The sequence below is a fragment of the Micropterus dolomieu genome, linkage group LG12 (assembly GCF_021292245.1).
Source record: "Micropterus dolomieu isolate WLL.071019.BEF.003 ecotype Adirondacks linkage group LG12, ASM2129224v1, whole genome shotgun sequence".
Lineage (NCBI taxonomy): Eukaryota > Metazoa > Chordata > Actinopteri > Centrarchiformes > Centrarchidae > Micropterus > Micropterus dolomieu.
The window spans coordinates 1,396,776-1,416,720 of NC_060161.1; the positions used below are offsets into that span (position 1 = coordinate 1,396,776).

The 19,945-nt window shown below is 39.8% G+C and overlaps 2 protein-coding genes across 7 annotated transcripts in view; one reads left to right on the forward strand and one right to left on the reverse strand.

Moving 5' to 3' along the window:
- itsn1 (intersectin 1 (SH3 domain protein)) overlaps nucleotides 1-14,171 on the reverse strand; it is a 48,620-nt gene extending 34,449 nt beyond the window's left edge. For all 6 annotated transcript variants that reach the window (XM_046064200.1, XM_046064198.1, XM_046064197.1 and 3 more), the window contains exons 1-11: nucleotides 14,014-14,171; nucleotides 6,834-6,892; nucleotides 5,361-5,453; nucleotides 4,651-4,714; nucleotides 4,298-4,458; nucleotides 3,478-3,663; nucleotides 3,078-3,156; nucleotides 2,597-2,697; nucleotides 2,412-2,475; nucleotides 2,164-2,301; nucleotides 1,812-1,906 (exon numbers count right to left, since the gene is read on the reverse strand). In XM_046064200.1, the coding sequence (XP_045920156.1) occupies nucleotides 1,812-1,906; nucleotides 2,164-2,301; nucleotides 2,412-2,475; nucleotides 2,597-2,697; nucleotides 3,078-3,156; nucleotides 3,478-3,663; nucleotides 4,298-4,458; nucleotides 4,651-4,714; nucleotides 5,361-5,453; nucleotides 6,834-6,861 (1,009 nt within the window). In that variant the 5' untranslated portion in view covers nucleotides 6,862-6,892; nucleotides 14,014-14,171. The remainder of the gene's footprint in view (nucleotides 1-1,811; nucleotides 1,907-2,163; nucleotides 2,302-2,411; nucleotides 2,476-2,596; nucleotides 2,698-3,077; nucleotides 3,157-3,477; nucleotides 3,664-4,297; nucleotides 4,459-4,650; nucleotides 4,715-5,360; nucleotides 5,454-6,833; nucleotides 6,893-14,013) is intronic.
- A 1,487-nt stretch (nucleotides 14,172-15,658) lies between these two features.
- The window catches only part of cryzl1 (crystallin, zeta (quinone reductase)-like 1), a 9,095-nt gene continuing 4,808 nt past the window's right edge, over nucleotides 15,659-19,945 (forward strand). Inside the window, exons 1-7 of the mRNA XM_046064945.1 lie at nucleotides 15,659-15,885; nucleotides 16,489-16,566; nucleotides 17,622-17,694; nucleotides 17,818-17,862; nucleotides 18,201-18,269; nucleotides 18,875-19,008; nucleotides 19,279-19,390. Of these exons, the coding sequence (XP_045920901.1) occupies nucleotides 15,820-15,885; nucleotides 16,489-16,566; nucleotides 17,622-17,694; nucleotides 17,818-17,862; nucleotides 18,201-18,269; nucleotides 18,875-19,008; nucleotides 19,279-19,390 (577 nt within the window). The 5' untranslated portion in view covers nucleotides 15,659-15,819. The remainder of the gene's footprint in view (nucleotides 15,886-16,488; nucleotides 16,567-17,621; nucleotides 17,695-17,817; nucleotides 17,863-18,200; nucleotides 18,270-18,874; nucleotides 19,009-19,278; nucleotides 19,391-19,945) is intronic.

Genomic DNA, 19,945 nt, shown 5'->3' on the forward strand with positions numbered 1-19,945 from the left:
AGCCTCACATACACACTACTCTGCTTTATATTAAACCACAAGTGAATGTCAAGGGGGAGTGACGAGAAAACACACTGAAATTAAAAGAGGATTGAAAAGCAGAGTGAACAGCTGTCCACACTAAGAAGAATGTTATTTTGTGGGCCAGTTAATCACAAGAAGAAGCAGAAGAGTTCAGCTGACATAAAAAAAACAATTGCAAAAGTTTCTGATAATGTTTTTAAAGAACACGAATGCTGTGTGCAGTTGTTGAAGCATTCTTGTTTATCACAGTAGGGTCTTAAAGCAAACACACAGATGGGTGACCAAGAGAGCCTAAGTCCCTCTCCTTCCGGTGGACCACCATGGGGACCTTACTTCGGAAAAAATATGTTCAGTAGTCAATAGCAAGAGACAAATATTTTAATAACAGATATATAACAGTTTGAATTGAATTGTGCTCTAAATTACACACATGATGATGTTCAATTTAAAATATATATTTAAAAGTCAAGAAAGTCGCAGTTTGATATAAAACTGTTAAAAATATAAGATTGTAAAAAATACATAATTACAAACACCACAACCCCCAAGTCGCGTATGTGACGGCGTAACTTTTTCTCTCAATGACTTAAGCTAACGTCAACGCATTTACATGAGAGGGTGATGTGATAAAAAGACTGAGAGTCGCTGGATTAAAAACATCAGGTGAGATACATTTCTTTTTAAGTTATCTTAACCAAGCAATGAATGTTAGCCAGCATTACCACGTTAACATGTTGGTGACGTAGAGACGAGAGATGTAGTTCATTGAACGGTTTTCACACAAAAAGACGTGTAACTTTACGGTTTTACAACAAACTGCAACTTTCTCGACGGACAAAATTATCTTTTAAATTGCCAAACATCATGTGTGTAATTCAGGGCTCAAAAATACGTTTTGACTACCGTGCATATTTTTTCTGAAACAAGGTCCTATGGGCCGGAAGCGAAAGCGATTGACTTAGGCTCTCTATTAAAAGGAAAAACCAACATGAAGTGTCTTAGTATTGAGTCAGACCACAACGAGCCTCCAGAACAGCTTCAGTGCGCCTTGCCACATCTGTGCAACTCTATTGGAGGGATGAACACTATTCCTCCATATGAGATTCCCTCATTTATATATACAACCTTTATTCAATCAGGTAGGACCTCTTTTGCAAAAGAGACCTAAGTACAGGAGATAGAAGGAAAATCAAACATAGCCAGACATAAAAAAGGACATAGCATCAGTGTCAGTAGCCCCACTTAGCCAGAGCTATTTCCACACTTCGTTTTAGCGCTGTGCCAGCACTGGAGAAAGGTCTGGCTTAACAAATTATCATTCTGGTATGTGGAAAAATGGCCTGTTTGTTTTTTAGACACCAATCACAATCGTCTTGGGCGATGCTAAGTCCAGGATGCAGTGACAGTGCCCTTGCAAAATGGTAACCGCAGACAGGGAAGGGGAGGATACACCACTTCACATACACCACTAAATAGATTTTAAGATGAAAGAGATTGTTACGGAGATCGTGGTAGAGAGCATTATATTACAAGTTGGTCCAAAATCTTTCATTGGTGTGAAACTGGGTTGAGATCTGGCCCCGTAAAGACCGTAGCATTTTATTCACATAATTTTCATACTCACCAAACCATTCAGTAAGACCTGGTGCACAGAAAAATCTGATATTTGACATGTTTCTCCACTCTTTTATTCAGGTTTTTCTTTAATTTGTCCCCCACCCGCAGCTGAAGGCAGATCCAGTCCCAGTTTGACCAGAAATATGACTATAATTTGAAGGACCAGTCACCTGGTAGTTTCTTTTCCTGGCTGCTCTCCGTCTCCTCCTCTGCCTCCTCCTGGACACTCTTCTGGTCCGACTGAACACTGTCACTCCGAACGCGCCTTTAAGACACCATAAAAAAAAAAATAAAAATACTGTCAGTATTGTCACTAGAGACATTTAGAGAACAGATAAACTATTTTGTATTTATCATGTTATAATGTTTCTTTGTAAAATATGAAAAGATAAAAACTGGTAATGTAGTTCTTCCCGAGTTTAAACTGAAAGTATTTATGGCAACTACTGCATAACTATGCACATATCTAACATAGTGCTCTCACTTAGTCAGTTAATAAAGCTGTTAAGTTACAGTATTTACCTGAATGTGGGTGGGAGGTAATCTGGTGGTAACACAGGGGGTAGCGGTAACCCTGACATCGCCATATCTATGAGGTGCATGGCTAAGATAAACTCCTCAGCTGTTAGCTTTCCATCCTGGTCGATATCTGACAGACTCCTAAAAAGGTACAAAAGATAGAACAAATGTCGTATTTTAAGGACTAATGTCTTCCAAGTGTGCACTTTCATTTTGATAAAGATTAAATGATTCAATTTCAATGTACTGACCATATTGTGGCCAGCTGGCCCTGAGGAAGGCTGGACTGCATTAGGATAGTGCGAGCCTGGGGACCTGGAAAACAGACACACGTCAAAGGTGACACATTTGCTGTTGTGGCAAACTGAACCGCAATATCATCACAAACAATGACATGTTAATGTGTGCGTGGGGGTGTGTGTGTGTGTGTTCATACCTGTGAGGTGACCACTCATCATCTTGTCATGGGAGTTAAAAAGCTGTCTGTACTTCAGCCTGGAGGACTGAGGAACGGCCCAATCAGGGGGGGGCAGAACACTGGGACAAGGAACAGAAAATGAAGAACAGAGTAAAGTCATGTGACGTATGGCAAAAAGACAAGCAATGAAAAGACACACCCAAACATAATAAAGCCAAGAGGAAAAATATAATGTACCATATAATGTAGGAGGCACATTCAAACTCTCCTAAGCTCCCAAGTTTAAGTGTACAGCCTACCTTTATATTAACCTGATACAAAAAGACAAATCAATAGGTTAAAAGAGAAACGACAGGTTAACTGTAAGCTAAGAGCATGTCAAGATATTTGGAGAAACTATGAAAAAGATGGGACAACTTTTTACCACAAAGTTTCTCATTTTAGTACATCGTTATCAGACGACAAAAACGGAGCAAACTCTTCTGATTATGTGGGGTACCTAGCAGCGTCCAAGGATGGCCCCTTCTGTAACTTGGTACTGGAACGATTAAACGAAGACGACTTGTTGACAGAGGGAGCTGCGAGACAGAAAAAGAAAAATTTAGTCTGAGGCTGTGTTCAGATACTCAGCGTCTTCAGTTCGAGCGGCGCATACATTTTGTCATGTCTTTCCATGTAATTCTTTTATAGTCTCCTCTAAAAAGTTTTTTATTCTTTACAAAACAGTGAGCTGCTACTTACACGAGTAGTTTTCATACTTAAAAACATGTCAGACTGTCTAAAATGTAAATATGAACGTGTGTATTATGTAAACACAGGCTTACAACGAAAACCTTTGCCCACAACTGCTACAAACATTTCAGCACACCTCCTTCCACTGTGGTGTTACAGCATGTTACCTGGGTGGGAGAAGCCTGAGATGGGCTGCATCATGCCTGTGGGAGGAGCGCCGTTGGCGATGGGCTGGGGGAGGGGAGGTGGGGCAGACGAGATAAGCGGGGGAGAAACTCCGACAGGGAGAGGAGGCAGAGGGAGCGGAGGCATGCCTGAAAGAGGAGCTGCGATGGGAGCTATAGAGGGCAAGCCTGGAGAAAAACAGAAAAACAATACAAACATGATTAGTGCACCATTTTTTTCATTCACAAAATCTGTTAAAAGACCCATGAGGCATGAGAGAAAGACATCAGAGAGAGCTCCCATCAATATTTCTCTAGTGTTGAATAAGACATTATATTTTTACACTAGTAAATGGAGTGTGAGAGACACTGTGCAAGCTGAAGGAGAGGAACATTTTCACTTTGCGTGTGTTTGTATTATAACTTTATTGATTAGCCTTGAAGGCGTAATAGACTAAAACGAGAGCGAGCAAACAGTTCCTAAATGACCTTTGGAAAAGGAGTGACATCACCCTTATCAAATACTCCTACTTTTTATTTAACAGTACACAGAGTTTTACCACCTCACAACAGGACATCAGGAAGCCTTGACGAAAAGCAGCCGTCAATGATTGCATCTGTGTTATTACATTAAACTGTGTGCAGTGTTTCTGTATTAACTTACCAGCAGTGAACCGCCAAAGAAAAAAAATTAAAAATTTGCCAACCAGTGCAGAAGAAATTAAATTAAAATTATTCACAACTTAATGTTGCATGTAAGACAAAGGCTAATACCACTCATTTCACATAAACAGTGCACTGTGTGTTTTTCTCTGTGTCTTACCAAAGCCGGTCTGCGGGGGTAAAGGCAGTGGGGGTTGTTTCATACTGGGAGGAAGCGTGGAAGGCAAAGGGTGACCCTGGAGTTTAAGTTTGATGAGTTTCATGGCGATGGAGAACTCGTGGATGTCCATACGACCATCACTGTTCATATCAGCCAGAGCCCTTAAAGGTATAAAGGGGAAAAAGTTAGAATGATGATGCATTGCTAGACAAGAAAAGTCATAATCTTAAGTTAACTGATACCAAACCAAGTGCCAAAATGCATCATATGTGATTTTTAAATTCATGAAATTATTTAACTTGGTATTTCATATTACTGTGAGCTAGTCGTAACTTCCTGGCTATGTGACTCACCAGATTTGGGCCAGGATGGGAGGGGGCAGTCCTGATTGAAGGAAGAAGTTCCTGGCTTGGTCACCTTGACAGACAAACAGAAACAGGATGTGAGATCTCAGTACTGATCCAAACAGAAAGGCCACTTTGGACCAGGTGGGGAATATAAATAATGCTATTAGTTCACAAAACACAACTTAGCTCTATAGATAAAATGATTAGTCGATTAATCAGCAAACGGACAACAAATTAAATGAGCAATAATATTGAAAGACAATTAATCATTTAAGTAAAAAGCCAATACTTCACTTTTACTGTTAAGAACATTCGGTGCTCCTCTCTGATAGTAAACCAGATATGTTTGGGTTTTGGACTGTTGTTAGACAAAACAAGCTACTGAAATATACTATTACGATTAATATAATGGCAGATTAAAGCCATAATAAAAATAATAGTCACCAGTAGCACTACCAAGCTTCACTTATTGAGCATTTAATACCACAACATATCAGCAGATTATGTGTTTCAAAAGCATGAATTAAATATTTGGGTGAAAATAACTGAATTTGTGAGGCACATTGTTATTTGAAATTGAACAGTAAAATTAAAATTTAACTTTTTTTAATCTAAATCTCAGATTCTGTTTTCTGCACCACACAGCCAAACTCTGGGAACCCTTCATGTTGTTCATGTCCTGTTACCTTACCCTTTAAAGAGAAAGGGCACGTTACCTGTGATGTAACCCCCGGCAGTCGGAGAGAGGCTGTGAAACTGCTGATCATATTTGGCTCTCTCATCCACTGAGATCAGAAACACATCTGGACCTAACGCACAAAAGAAACACACACACACACACACACACACACACAGTTACAGGTCAAACACCAAACCCGAAGGCCAAGACAAAGCCAGACACGGGCAGGGGGAAAAAAAGCAGGCATGAGAAGAATGCATAGATCAAGAGTTTCAGTTCCTGTTTCTTTTAGTGACACTTACGAGTTGAAAGAGTGTCAAGAAAATCAGGACAAATGGATGAAAGACTTAAGAGTCAGAGACTGTTGTCTTTCTTTAGAAAGCTCAGCGCGTGGCAAGCATCACTAGCTTTACTGGTCTTTTTGTCTCTACGCTCTAATATCCTAGTTTTGTTTTTGTTTTTTTTAACCAATTACAGTCATTCGGGAACGTAGCCAATAAGAGAAGTGGTCCCCTTTAGTTGTAACTGACGGCTCCATCCTGGCCATTTACTGGCAATTTTAGTGAATCATGCTGACACATGCAAGAACAGCTGCTGCTGACAGAAACGTTAATAACGTTAGATAATATGCTTATTCACGTGTCTTTAAGTAGCTTGGATATTTCTGCCACACAGCAACCATTAATAAGCGTTCATATTTTGTGGATACAGTAACTGTCAAAATGGTAACTATACCTGTCCAATACTATATATTGACAACATCAATATTTTGATGTTAGACACATTATTCGCTGGGAGTCGTGCCCTCGTTCAGCCTTAGTCGTTTCTAGCTGAAACACTGAAAAACATCGGTTTGAAGGGGCTGGTCGTCATCCAGCACAGAGGCAAGTATGAATTATGTTGAATCTAACTGTTACAAATCTGTTTATAGTCTGACAAATCCCCCAATGTGTGGTTTTTAGGCGTTTGGAGGCAGTCTGCCTTTGTCTCCATCTGTGTGCCTTCCCCCAGTCTCTCTTTGACAGCACCAACCACAGACTTCAAATGTGGAAATTGTTGTTTTGACATCTCCTACATCTGCTTACACATCCTTATGCGTGTCATTTTTTCCCATTTAGGGGAATTCTGGTAAGCTGAAGATGACCGACTTTGGAGCATCATCCTTTTAATGTTGGAGGTTTCCACGACTACAGTATCTCTTATGACTTTTATTCTGCATCACCGCTGAAGTAATTCTATCTGCTTGACAATTAGATTTATGAATAATCTTGAGGGATGTGTGGATGTAAACCTGGTTATGAAAAATTAAAGTGGATTAATGAAGATTAAGAAGCTGTGGCTCATCTTCTAATGCATTGGTGGAATATTCTAGTGGATTAAGAGTACATTGTGGTGCCGTCTTTATCAAACTACTCACAAGACTCGCAGCTGTCAGCTCTGAGAGGAAAAAATAAACATCAACTTATCTTTCATGCCAGTTACACACACACACACACACACACTTACTGACCTGTGAATGTGGTGGGGAACTGTGCCATGGTTCACTCAGTCTTCTGCACTACACGACACCTGCAACAACACATTTAGAAAAACAGATGACGGGTTTATCTGACTTATCTCTTATCCCACCTCATTGAGCATTCAACTGCTCAATAATGCAGTAATATAACAAATAATTTACCACTTCTTATTAAAAACATTTTGCTGGTGAGCCACAAAAATGCTGTCATAGGGGGAAGGGGTTAGGTTTTGTCACCAAGGTCAGCAGTCTAAACTGTATGCTTAACATATAAAAAATGACCAAATACTGTCTGGTCACCAGTCAAAGGTGCTGATACAGAAGGAAAACTCAAGTCAGAAGATGTGATTATCCAGCACGAGCCTGGAGTTAATTTTCCACTTTGCTGTCCTTTGATGCTGAAGCTGTGAATTTTAATTTGCTCCGTAGCCCAGTGAGCCACGTAGTTACTGTACCTTAAAGGTCTGTTTTAAATCAGTGATAGTAACACACACGAAAGCACAAAGCAAATAAACACAGTGGCTCTCAATAAGGGATACAGCATGTTTTTTTAATACGTTTTAGATTAGTCCTTGTGAAAAAACAATGAAAACCTCAATCTGCTGTTGTCATCTGGTATTCAGACTAGTGCCAGTTCACAGGGGACTGGACCATGTCAGCCATGCTTGTGCATGTCAACAGGGCAGCAAACCTTTATTTATGCAGGGCAGGCTGCCTGAGCATACATGCTTGTTTTCAAAAACCACTCTGCTTCACACTCACTCATTTACACACATTCTCACTCGGGAGCTGACCACAGTGAACAACAGTTTTCTGCTGTTGGCCCATAAAAAGCTCCACTGGAGTCTTTTTAAAATCTCTCTTTCAGGCTATACAAACGGGAAACTAAAAGACACCCCAAAACAGCAACAGCAGGGAATTACTGTTCAAGATGACGGGTTTGTCTGAAAACACACAATGTTCGTTGGACGAAACATCTATAAACATAAAAATCACTCCCTTAAGAAGATTATTCAAAAGTTAAGTCTTGGGACAGACCTTTAGTTTTCTTTTAATAGAATTTAATGTTATTGACAAGATTGTATAGAAGAAGAAGACCCATAATAATCCCATAAGGTGCTCAAGGCCACCTTCCACAGTGCCCAGGAGGTGATCTGGCACCTCTCCAGCTACCAGTGCACGCTCCACAACTCTGGTCAGAGCTGGAATCGAACCGGTGACCCTCCGGTTACCAGCCTAATCTTTACGGACTGAGCTACTTAATTTGTGGTATTCAAGGATAACCTGTTTAAAAAACATATGAACTAAAACTGTGCCCTACACCCTCACAATATCACATCCTTATGTGTGGGTATAACATACCTCTGTAGTAGAGGTATGTTAATCAGATCCAGACCTGCCTCCCTCCCCTGTATCCCTGTGGCCAACAACAATCTGACACTCATTGAAACAGTCACGAACTTACAGAGGGTGTATGTGTGGGATGCTGACTTTTTTCCCCCCAGTGTGATGTAAACAAAAAATCTCGGTTTCTTGCTAAGGGATGAGGAGAAACGCATCTAAAGGGTCAGCTCACCCAAATCACGTGGTTTGTTAGTATCTTTGCCATCAGCATAATATAATAGAGGTGGATGAACTGAGTCCTCAAACTATCAAGAAACTCAACCGCAATGTGTGTCTTTGTTGCTGTGGACATTTTCGCTGAGACTATTTCTTCAGTAGGAAATTGTCCTTGGCCTATTGAAGGGTGTAGAAGTACTGTGTGTGTGTGTGTGTCCCATTATCATCAGAGCGGCAGGACAAAGTAACCAGCTTAACTAGGTCAGACGAACAAAGCCCACCCTACACAAACACACACTTTCATTGCTGCCACTGAAGAAATACTGAAGCAGTTGAACAACTACAGATTTTTTCGTCTGCTCTGGGAGCGATCAAACTGCGGGTAAACTATGATAAACTTCTTTAAAGTTAGGAGCATTTGCTCCTCTGTTTCTTATTTACTCAGATGACACATTTATACCCCAGAGGCACCAATACACTAAGCCCAAGATGACTGTTTGTAAAAGCACGTCAGTTTAGTGAGAATATGCTCTGAACTGACTGCAGAAGAATTACCCCAAAATAAAAGTGTTTAAGGCACTCATGCTCCTGTTTCTTTATATATTATTGACCAGACCGAACACAGAGGAGCTGAATTGCAGCAGAGAGCTCAACGTTACCCTTAGGTGAAGTTACAGGAATTAGAACAAGACTTACTTTTACTTCTCATGTTGCCAAAATCGACCGAGATGTCAGGTTGACAAAACTCTGTCCGAACGATAAGCTACTTGTGAATCAAAGTGACTTCTGTTTCCGAGCACCAGGTTATCACAGCGCCTCAGACCAAAGCAAACTAACTACAGCAGTCTTCCATCTATTTCCGTTGTCATCGGTGTGTACTTGATGACAAAGGCGCCGTTTGTCTCTCTGTTCTCCCTGTGAACATGCATTGTAACCGGGGGATTAGTCTGTGTAATTAGAGCATTGGGATGTAAGTGGAGTGTAGGTCTGTTATCAAGGCTTGTGGCAGATGCCAGTTTAAGCCCCCCCCACAACACATATGAACTCTCTAAAGGCAGCTACAGAACATGATACAGATTAGGGTTCATACTCGCTTCTCTCTTTGTCCCTCCCCCTCATTTTCCTGCTGTCCCCCTCCAACGTCCCCCTTTCCCTTCTCCCATGGATTAATTTGGGAAAACTGTACACTAACTGATGCTCTGTGCGGCGGATGTCACAATGCTGGATCACTCCAAGAAAATACAGGCTAATATTCGTATAATATTTGATAGCCTTACTCTGAAATGTGCAGTGTTTCCAATTTCCCTCAAGCGGACTTCTGTCTTAGTTACTTCCCTCAGTGAACATGTTTCTTTCAATCAGAGTAGAGTAGAAATAGTCAAGTAGTCTAAGGTCACTGCAGCATGTTTAAAATCACAAAAATGACTGATTCTTGCATCCATTGTGAGTCTCTCTTAATCTGCTGGTGCTTCATAAATAACACTTTTTTATTAACACAGAGGGGGAAATGCAGCTGACCATACAGCATCAGGTTTATATGTAATAAGAAAAGGCAAGGAAATCAAAAAATTGAGATGCCTGTAAAGAATTCATATCATACTGAGTCAAAACTGAATCATATCGGAGAGATTTCTCGGGAGGTAAGGCATCATTTCTCCAAGTGTTATAATTAAAGTTTTAAAGGCTGACAAAAATTTGAGAGACTTGAAGAAAATTATAATTCTTATAAATCCACAAAGCCTGATTTATCTTGTTTGTTTCGATCTCGTTATCCATTGCTTGCTCCTCCAGCTACTTCTGCTCTCACAGAGGAGGAGAGGGAAGATATTTTTCCATAACATTCAGCTGTGCCCTTTACTGTAAATATCAACATAACATAAAGTTAAATTGTGTTAGCTACAGAAAGTGCAGGACGCTACAAAATAACTGTTCATTTAGTTAACTGTGCTGAGTAAAACCCTCAATCCTCCGTCACCTGGCGCCCCATTGTTTGTTTGAAGTAGAGCAGAAATAATGAGTTAATCAATCAATTAGTTGAGTGGCAGAAAAAAATTAATTACTGACTGGTTTAGATAGTAAAATGAGAAGTTTTCCTTGGTTTCCACCATTTAAATTCACTGCAAATTAAGCTTTAAGAAAATGTGAAGATAACAAACATTTCACTTGTGACTGGGGTGAATTCTGAAGGGCGCTCTTCATTATTATTATTATTTTAGACTAAACCATCAATGGATTCATTTGAAAAACATATAAAGGGTTAATAGATAATTAAAGATATACTATGCAACTTATCCACATTAAAATGTCTAAAAACAACTAGTCTAGTTACATGTTTCTATTTGAAATGTTTTATATTTCGATGTCTTTTTTATATGTTGCTTTTATGTTTTAGGTAAAGCACTTTGAATTGCCTTGTTGTTGAAATGTGTTATACAAATAAACTTGCCTTTTTTACATTATCCCAAATGTTTCCAACAATTTTCAAACCTAGAGAAATCTGTCATTTTAATCAAGGTATGCAGGCAGAAAATTACATACTGTGCATTTAAATTAAATTTAAAAAACATTTGCAGTTTTTGCATCTTGTATGGATGGCTAAACAATGATTATGTTGGTATTAATATCTGCAGCCTCTTCACAGCACCATCCTCCCACCCCCACAAACACACACATGTATTTGCATTTAGCACACCCCCTGCCTCACACACACACACACACACACACACAACACACCCCCACACACACACACACACACACACACCACAGTTTCCCTGTTTCTCACTCACACACTAAAGAAACACTGGCTCTCAACAACACGCCCTCTGACACAGACCCTAAGCTCTGCCTCTCCCTCTCTGGAAACACATTCTTCTCGCACTGATGTTAAGTGGTGAAGACTGAGAGGTGAGAGGACACCCACCCACCACCCAGCATGCACACACAGACCATCATCTCCTCCTTCATCACTCCATCCATCTCCCAGGCCCCCTCCTCCAAAAGCCACAGCACATCTATCACAATGTAATAACTGATAGCAAGGACCACAAAGCCTTGGATGGTAACGAGGTTAAGTGAAGCACTGCGCTGGGGAATCAAAGGGGCGGGTTCACACACCAGCCTTGTTTAGTCCGGTTGAACCTGATCTTGGAGCGTTTACCCCCTTGGTGAGTTTCATTTGGGTTGCCGTGAACACTGGACTCGAACTCTGGTGCAGACCAAACAACCGCTCGCTTGTCCGCCTCGAAGGGGTGGTCTCAGACCGCTGTCATGTGACCTCTGAAGCGGTTTATTTCTGGCGGGATCACCATTTGAATAACCAAAACCAATAACAGGAAGAATACTATTGAATGTGTTAAATTGGTTAAAAAACATTTTATCTTCCTGTTCCGGTTAACTAGCAGCGCGTTTGCTAACAAAATGTTGACCTGCAAGGGGCAAACCTGGAATAACGACCAAGTGATCCTGAATATTTGAGCTGAAGAGAACGTTTCTCAATCACTAGATAAGGTGCATAAGAAAACTAAGGTATGAAAAATATACGACCACAAAATGAAAGAGAATGGAAACCACCGATCTGCTGAGCAGTGTCACGTGAAAGTTAAAAAACATCAAAGTATTGTATTAGTATGATGTAAGTATTATTTGGAGGGGTCTGTTTTTTTTAGTCGCTGACAGTATGACCAGTAATCAAACTTTTGTTTACAATTTCTGGACTGTTTGAATTTTGCCTTTTTGAACGAAACCCAGACCAGATGGAAAATTTAAACAATCTAACATCCTCAGATTTGCTCGATCCTGGAACCGGACCTTTAGGTGGGAACCCATCCTTTAGGGTAATTTTCCTGCTCATACTACAAAGAAAAAAGTCAATACAGCATAAATTCACCATGTGACATTTTGTTTAACCTTGAACAGGTTTGCAGTAGTAAATCTGTCCATTCATGATATAAGTATCAAAATAAACGTCTCTTAAAACTAAACAGTCAAGGCGAGTCGCAGAACCAAAAGAAGCCTGACCATTTCATTACCCCAAAGGATTGTTGTTAGTACGGCTGCAGATCCCTGATTCTTGAGAGGAAAAGAAAACTTCCTTTAATAGTCAACAAAATGTGTTGGTGTGAAATGTACAAACACTGCCAAATCTAAATTAACTATATTAATAAAACTGGATGTATACGATTTGTCACACAGACCTAAATAGTTTTAGGTTTAGAGGGGGCACATGAATTTAAGCAAAGCTGGCTCACAACAAATCAGAAACAACTTTCAGATGAGAGATGGTAATCTACCTAAACCCTTATTATGGATCAAGTAGCTTTGTATAGCAACAAAAGCTGATGAGGCTGCTAGGCACAGACAGAAGACTCACTTTTACACTACATTTTAGCTGATGCTTTCATCCAAAGCGGCTTACAATTGCTATGTTAGAGCAACGAGGGGTAAGGGTCTTGCTCAGGGACACATTGGTGGGAATTTAACCCTGGTCTCTCACACCAAAGGTGAGTGTCGCCACCCCTTAGAATGACAAACAGGCAGGTACCCAACACTGCATTTTGCCAGTCTCATGCAAAACAGCTGTTATTATTTATAGGTGTGTTCTCTCCATGAAATGCTTATGAAAATCAAACACTGCATGCAAATGTATCTTTGTACTTTAGAACCGGGTTCTTTCTCTGAGTTTTTACAAAGTATTCAAAACCACACAGATTAGAATCAACATTGGTGCTGGATTAAAGCCTGGAGTACTTTAATCCAAATGTTAGTGCACTTTATAACTCACTGGATATGGGGTTCCCACCTTTTAAGTGGGCCTGGTCAGCTTCCACGTTGCATGTAAACCAGTCCTGAGTGATAGGGCTTGCTAAGCCTGACCAATCAAAACGCTTAAAGTTAACACATCAACGATAATGCAGGATGAGTGCGCTCACTTCTCTGGAAGGAGCAATTACAGTAAAAGGAAAGGTCGCTGTGTGTCAATTCATCCTCACTTCCTGGCGACTTCCTGCTTCGCTCAACAACCCCGTCTGCATTTTCTTAAACAGATCATATGGTACCTGGAGGTTTGTCTTGACTCGACAGTCCAGCTGTGACTAAACATCAGGTTTAATGTCAGCAAACGCCAGGCTAACTGAGCAAACCTCCACCCAGAAAGTCGCTCTCTGCCCCGAGCACCTTGCAGCAACCTTGCTGATTCGTCATCTTCGTCTCTACCCATCAGGCTACTAGAGAGATAAGCTTACCCATAAGCAACACCAGTAAAATGTTCCAAGTCACAGTCTTGCAGGGCAGATGCAGTGATTTAACATTAGCATCCTGGCTAACTGTTAGTAATAGTAGTTGTAGCGGCTGGATTGCATCTTCTTCCAATTTCATGTCACCCTGGATTTGTTACAGAGACCAATATTAAGACACCTTCTAGACTAGGTTAATAGCACACCTAGAGGCTGACATTAGCAGGCTACACCGGGGTAAAAATGACCAACTAGCCGCGCTAACAGAGGTAACGTTATCAATGCAGCTAGCATGCAGGCTAACCAGTGAGAAGCTAACGTCAGCCCGCTCAGGGACATTCTTTCACACCACACATAACGTTACTACACTCTGCCCTTACCTCATAGTTCACTTTCCATTGTGAAATGCTGGATAAAGTAGCTCGTTGTGTATTTATGTGGCCATATAATGTTGTATCTTCTCCCAGAATGAGCTGTTTTTATCACCAAATCCCTCTCCGGCGATCCTCCCGTTGGTTCCGAAATCCCGACCGATTGAGGGACAGCTGGAAAATGGGGGTAACGCCACTGACATATCGCGAGATGTCATAGGACATATGATGACATCATGCAAACCCCCGCGATAACTTAGAAGCCGTTTGTTTGTCTGGATCACAGGGATACAGTGAAGTGAAGGGATGGGATTAATTCATGCAGTATGGATTAAAACTGCCCTTTATTATAAACAGGACTAACGTGCATCTCTTTGGGAATGGTAAATCTTTGATCCATGATGAAAGGTAAATACAGTAAAGATACCAGACGTTTAGACATAGATGTCATTTACACTGGGGACACTGCTGACAAGCATTTGTTTAAAAATGTTGTGCTTGCAACAAGAAATGTTAAATAACAAATGCTTTGAGAAAGGCTTATTTGAACAAAAAGAAAAAGTGCAATGCAATTTAAATATAGAAGAAACAAATGTGCATTGTGCAAAAACACAAAACAAGCTACTGATTACTGCTTTATGTTCCATTATATTTTTATATTTTTTGTCATCTCCCACCTTTTGTGTTTTTCTTTATAAAAATAAAAACATTTCCACCTTATATTGACGCACGAAATTTAATACTCAAAATCTTCTGGGGAAAGAACCCCTAGACCTCCACCCAAATATTTCAGGATTGAATATTTCCTTAAAATACTTTTAAATTCTTGTTTTGTTCTCATGAACCCAATACTGTGCATCGTCACATTTTGTGAGCTATGTGTATCGTGACGCCCCTAATCTGAGCCCTTTTTGCCCAGCCACTTATTAACACAAAGTTTAGCCTATACTCCCAGAAAAAAAGAAAAAAAGCCAATTCAACAAAGGAAAACATGATACAATTCCCACTTTTCAGATAATCTTTCTCTGGGTGAACTGATACAAAACTTATGAGGAGACCACCAGTCTAAAAGTGCACAACGTAAGACACTTAACAGCCAAATTAAATTATATAAAGCAGAACTATGTCATCCACAAAGTGATATAGACATAGCCACTGAATGGGCCTAGACCATAGACTGTATATAAAAAGGCCTACACATAAAAAAAATCTAAACTAAAAAAAGGCAATAAACAAGAATTCTGAATTTGAAAACATCGTGGAAGTTAAAGCATGTAAAATGTGAACAGACACAGTAAATATGGAATTTAAGTGAATATGTAAATCACGTAAATTCACAGTCCTTGCAATAATTAGACAAACAGAAGGAAAGTTTTTAAATGTTCATCTGTTCAAGACTTATCTGTGGTTTTACGCATGATTGATTGCACATGATTGCACATTGGTCACAAATATGATCGTTGCATTCAGAGCTTTGCTGATGAAGGCCAATTTCTAAATGTGAATGAAAGAAATGTGAATACATTTATGTTTTTAAATTGTTAGCTTATTCATTTGGTCATGAACGGTTACTTTTTCTTCTGTGCTAATACATAACATCCAGTAGTGGGCGGTATTGTAATAGTTTTAGCACCACAAGCAAAAAATGTAAACACCAAAGAAGAAGGTCAGCTGACTCAAGCTAGTCAGTTTAGCAGCAACTGGAAGTTTCTTCTACTGGAAATACATAATATATGAATAAGACAGTTGTTTAGCAGATTGTTTATATTTGCAATCTTGTAGCTGCATCTCTGCATACATTAAAGGTAAAACAGAATGAAAGGTTTATACTGCCGAGCTGGTGTGAGTGATGCTGAGTTCAAGTTCGTTATTCAGGAAACGGTGAGTTTGTGTTTTGTCTGTCTGGGTCTGTGCAGGTGGATGCTGTCGCTGGTCAGTAGAAGCCACTTTTCACGGTTATACACACTAATGCATCAGATCAGGAAAAACAAAGGAATTGTGCAGATCTGCTATACTGCATGTTTGAAACTGTGGCTCTGTAGAAACCATGCTGAGTAGTATGTAGCTGAAACCTCTCCAGCATCTTTATACAGCTTCAAGCCATCAGTCACAAATTAGTTTGTCACTTTGCCAACTGAATTGCAAACTTTGATAGTGTATTAGTTTAAAAGTGTTTGTTTGACAGATAATTTATACCAGTATCCATAATATATTATCTGTTACAGTGTTTAGAGAAGAAAGTGCTGATTGATTGATTGCTAACTATAGGCATCAAATGCATCTATTATGTATGCCTTACAATCTGTCTTCGTGTGTCCATCTCCTTATTAAATCGATTCTTATTAAAGAAACAGTTTGTGTTTGACTTTTGTCTGTGCAGCGGATGTTAACATGTCTGACTGTCTGCCTACCAGGTTACAATGCATCATGATTTCAAGCACTGTTTCTCTGTGTGACAGTTTGTGTCTATTTGTGTCTCCCCAGACTCTTCCAGAGGTTTTAGGCAGCCATCAGGTCAGAGTTCGGGTAAAGGCATGTGGGCTCAGCCCACTGGACCTCAAGGTATGTGTGCACGACTTTTACGACTTTTAAGTAATCAGACAGTAGAACAGAAATCTGCAAACCAAGGCAAAATAGAAAAATGTTTCATCTATTAATCAATAAATTATTGGTCACGATGGTCCAATGAGAGTTGTTAAACTTCTCTCAGATGTGCACTCTGGACACAGAATAATGAAATACATTTTGCGGTTATGAGTCTGTAAAAGACAAGAAAGGTAAGACAAAATCATGCAAAGCTTTATTTAAGATAAAACATTCAAAAATCACAAAAGGGTCAAAAGAGTCATTAAACCAGCAACAAACATAGTCCAATTATCTCCTAATTAACATACTTAACCATTGCAATTACATGTATAGTTTATGGAGGATCCAGATGCAACTTTTAAGTGCAGTATCAAATGTTGTAATCGTTCAAATACATTTGAAAATCTTCATATTCGATCAGTTATCTTATCCAAACACCGTGCGTGTCCATACATTCAGCTTCAGGCTTCTACTGTCTGTGATCTGTTGGAACTGACATGTTATATCCTTACCCACCGCTTACAGCTGAGAGGCTGATTGGAACTGAACTGTACTTATATTGTGTCAACGTTGTTTCTTAACTTTCATGAAGGGCTGAACAATTAATCGGAAAGATTTTAACGAAATCCCAAGATGTCCTGCTGCAATTTGTTAAAGGTTGCATGTGTGTCATTATAGCATTTAAAATTAAACATTGTCATGCTGCTTAGATCCTGGCCGACATCATATTCTTGAGACTTACGAAAACATCTTTGTTTGGTACAGATCCCCGCAAAAAAATCACACAATAATTCATTTTACTGTTTTTCAATGAAAATGAGAATAATGATGTAAAAATGATCATTTCCCCTAAAATCCCAAAGCATATTGCAATTTAAATTTCAGTCAAAATTCTAAATCATTCAGCACTACTTCTGTCCCAGTAAAGGTCAGTAAATTAAACTGAAATGAGATGGTTAAATACATCACCCCTTGTACGACTGTAGTGATCAGTGTTGACTACTCTTCTCTCTATCTGTCCTGTGCTCCAGTTGCTTGCTGACATGGGGATCCAGAGAGATTTCACACCTGTTGGCAGAGAGGTGGCCGGGGTCGTCATGCGAGGTTGTAAACGCACACACACACAGTTTTTTTTTGTTGCCACATGATTGTTTAAAAGTCATACATGTGATTAGTAGGGAATGCCTTCATAGAAAGTTTAACAGGTTTGTTCGTTATTTCCTGCAGTGGCCGACGACGTCTCTTTCTTCCAGCCGGAGGATGAGGTTGTAGGTAAGACATTTTTATTTATCTGATCTAGGAGATGCCTTCTGACTCTGACAGTGGTTGTTTGTGAACGATGGAGCAGGTGATTTTAACTGTGTGGACGATTTGTGGGGTTAGGGTTATTTAGGGATGCAGGGATTAGAAAACGTTGCCAATATCTGATAAGTACTCATTTACATTAACTAGAGCTTGGTGATAGTTCAGTGATTCCCAGCTCTCACATCTAAATTAATAAGTTAAATTTTATCAATATCTGTAACGTTGTCGGATCTGATTCTACTAAAACAAAAACCTCTTGACTTAATCCTAAATACAGTGTCCTGTGTTCCATCTTCCCTTTCCAGGTATTCTGCCTCTGGACTCTCCCTGCTCTGGACTCTGTGATCACATTGACATAGATGAATATTTTTTAGGTAGCATACTGTACACGCATGCACACTCACTCACACAAACGCAGGTTGCATAGGATGCACTTTGTTCCTGCGACAAGCACCTTCTATTATCATCAAACACACCTTCTCACAACACAGTGACCCAACACATATTATTTATATTCTAAAGAAAGATTCCTTGATTCTCACTGTGTTGTCTGTGTGACAAGTCGGCTCACAAAAAAGGTCACATCTGAAAGTTCAAACCGTTCTCAGCTGCTCCACTCTGCCCTAACAGACAGCAGGCACAGAGACTGTTCTCTGTCAGCCTTTTATCTTCACTTCATACACTTCAAAAACTAAAAGAAAATGGTGTCTGCAGTTTGAAAGAAGCATAAAGCACCTTAAGTGCACAGACTGCCCTCCTCTTACACCTGTAGATTCTGTCTGACTAAATTTTTAAGAGAACATGAGTATGCTGTTTTTGTAGGTGGTAGGAAAACCATTTGAAAGCAACTTATAAAGGGGAAAATTTATATTTTATCATATGCTTATATACACATCTGAATCTTCTCTCTCAGAGCTGAAAATTGTGAGGTCATGAACGCATAATGAAAGCTCATCTGAGTGTTTCTGTTTGTCTCCAGTTCAGAAGCCGGAGAAGCTCAGCTCGGTGTGTGTTGCCGGAGCGCTGCGTGACGGTGTTTGTGCTTACACTGCTCTACACACACATGCTCGCATGGCAGCCGGACACACACTCCTGGTCATGGATGGAGCAAGCGTATGTAAAAAAACAAAAAACAAAAACAAATACAATATATCAAAGAACTGGACGTCTGGGTGACATAGCGGAGGAATATACTCACCATGTAACTGCAACAATCACCCAGGACGGACCCATCCGGAGTCTTGTGTTGCAGCACGTGTTTCTGATCGTTCTCTACTTTTAAAAGCATCTAATTAAGACATAAAATGTTTCAGCATTTTAAGAATTCTACTAAATCTCAGTGTGCATGAAAGTGTAATGTTCCCATTTCCTCTCCCTCCTCAGTCTTTTGGCCTTATGTGCATCCAGTTAGCTTGTTATCACGGTGTGAAGGTTCTGACAACATCACACTCACCGCAAAAACACACATTCCTGGAGCAGCTTCGGCCCAGTGTAGGTATGTACAGGCTTTCAAAGCCTTTTTAAATCCTTAACAGTGTTTGTAATGTAAAGGCTTTCAGCCCAATCTCTGGAGTGTTTTCAAATGCATTTTCAACAAAATCACAGCACTTATTTTAGGGATGGAGCTCTTCTTTTCTGATCACTTTTGTTCCCTCTTTCACTCCTTTTTGAAGTTGCTTCCATTCTTTTCTCCTTTTCTTTCTCCTCCCCTTCATATTTTCCTCAGGTGTTCAGGATCCTTTAGTAGGTGAGATCTTTTCTTTCTTCCTGTCTTTCTAACTGACTTGCTTCCTTGCTTGTCCTTGCATTCCTGCAGCTGTTGGATTAATCAGTATGAGCTGTAGGTTTATCGCTTTGTGTATTCGTTGTCTGTCTGAAGGCAGGATGATTCCGGTGTACGGCAAATCACCACAATTAGTTTATCAGATTGTATTGTTTACACATTTAGTCACAGAGTTAACATTTAAGCTGAGCTGTGCGAACCCCAAGATATGTTATATGTTATTTTAATATTATATAATTATATATATATATATATATATATATATAT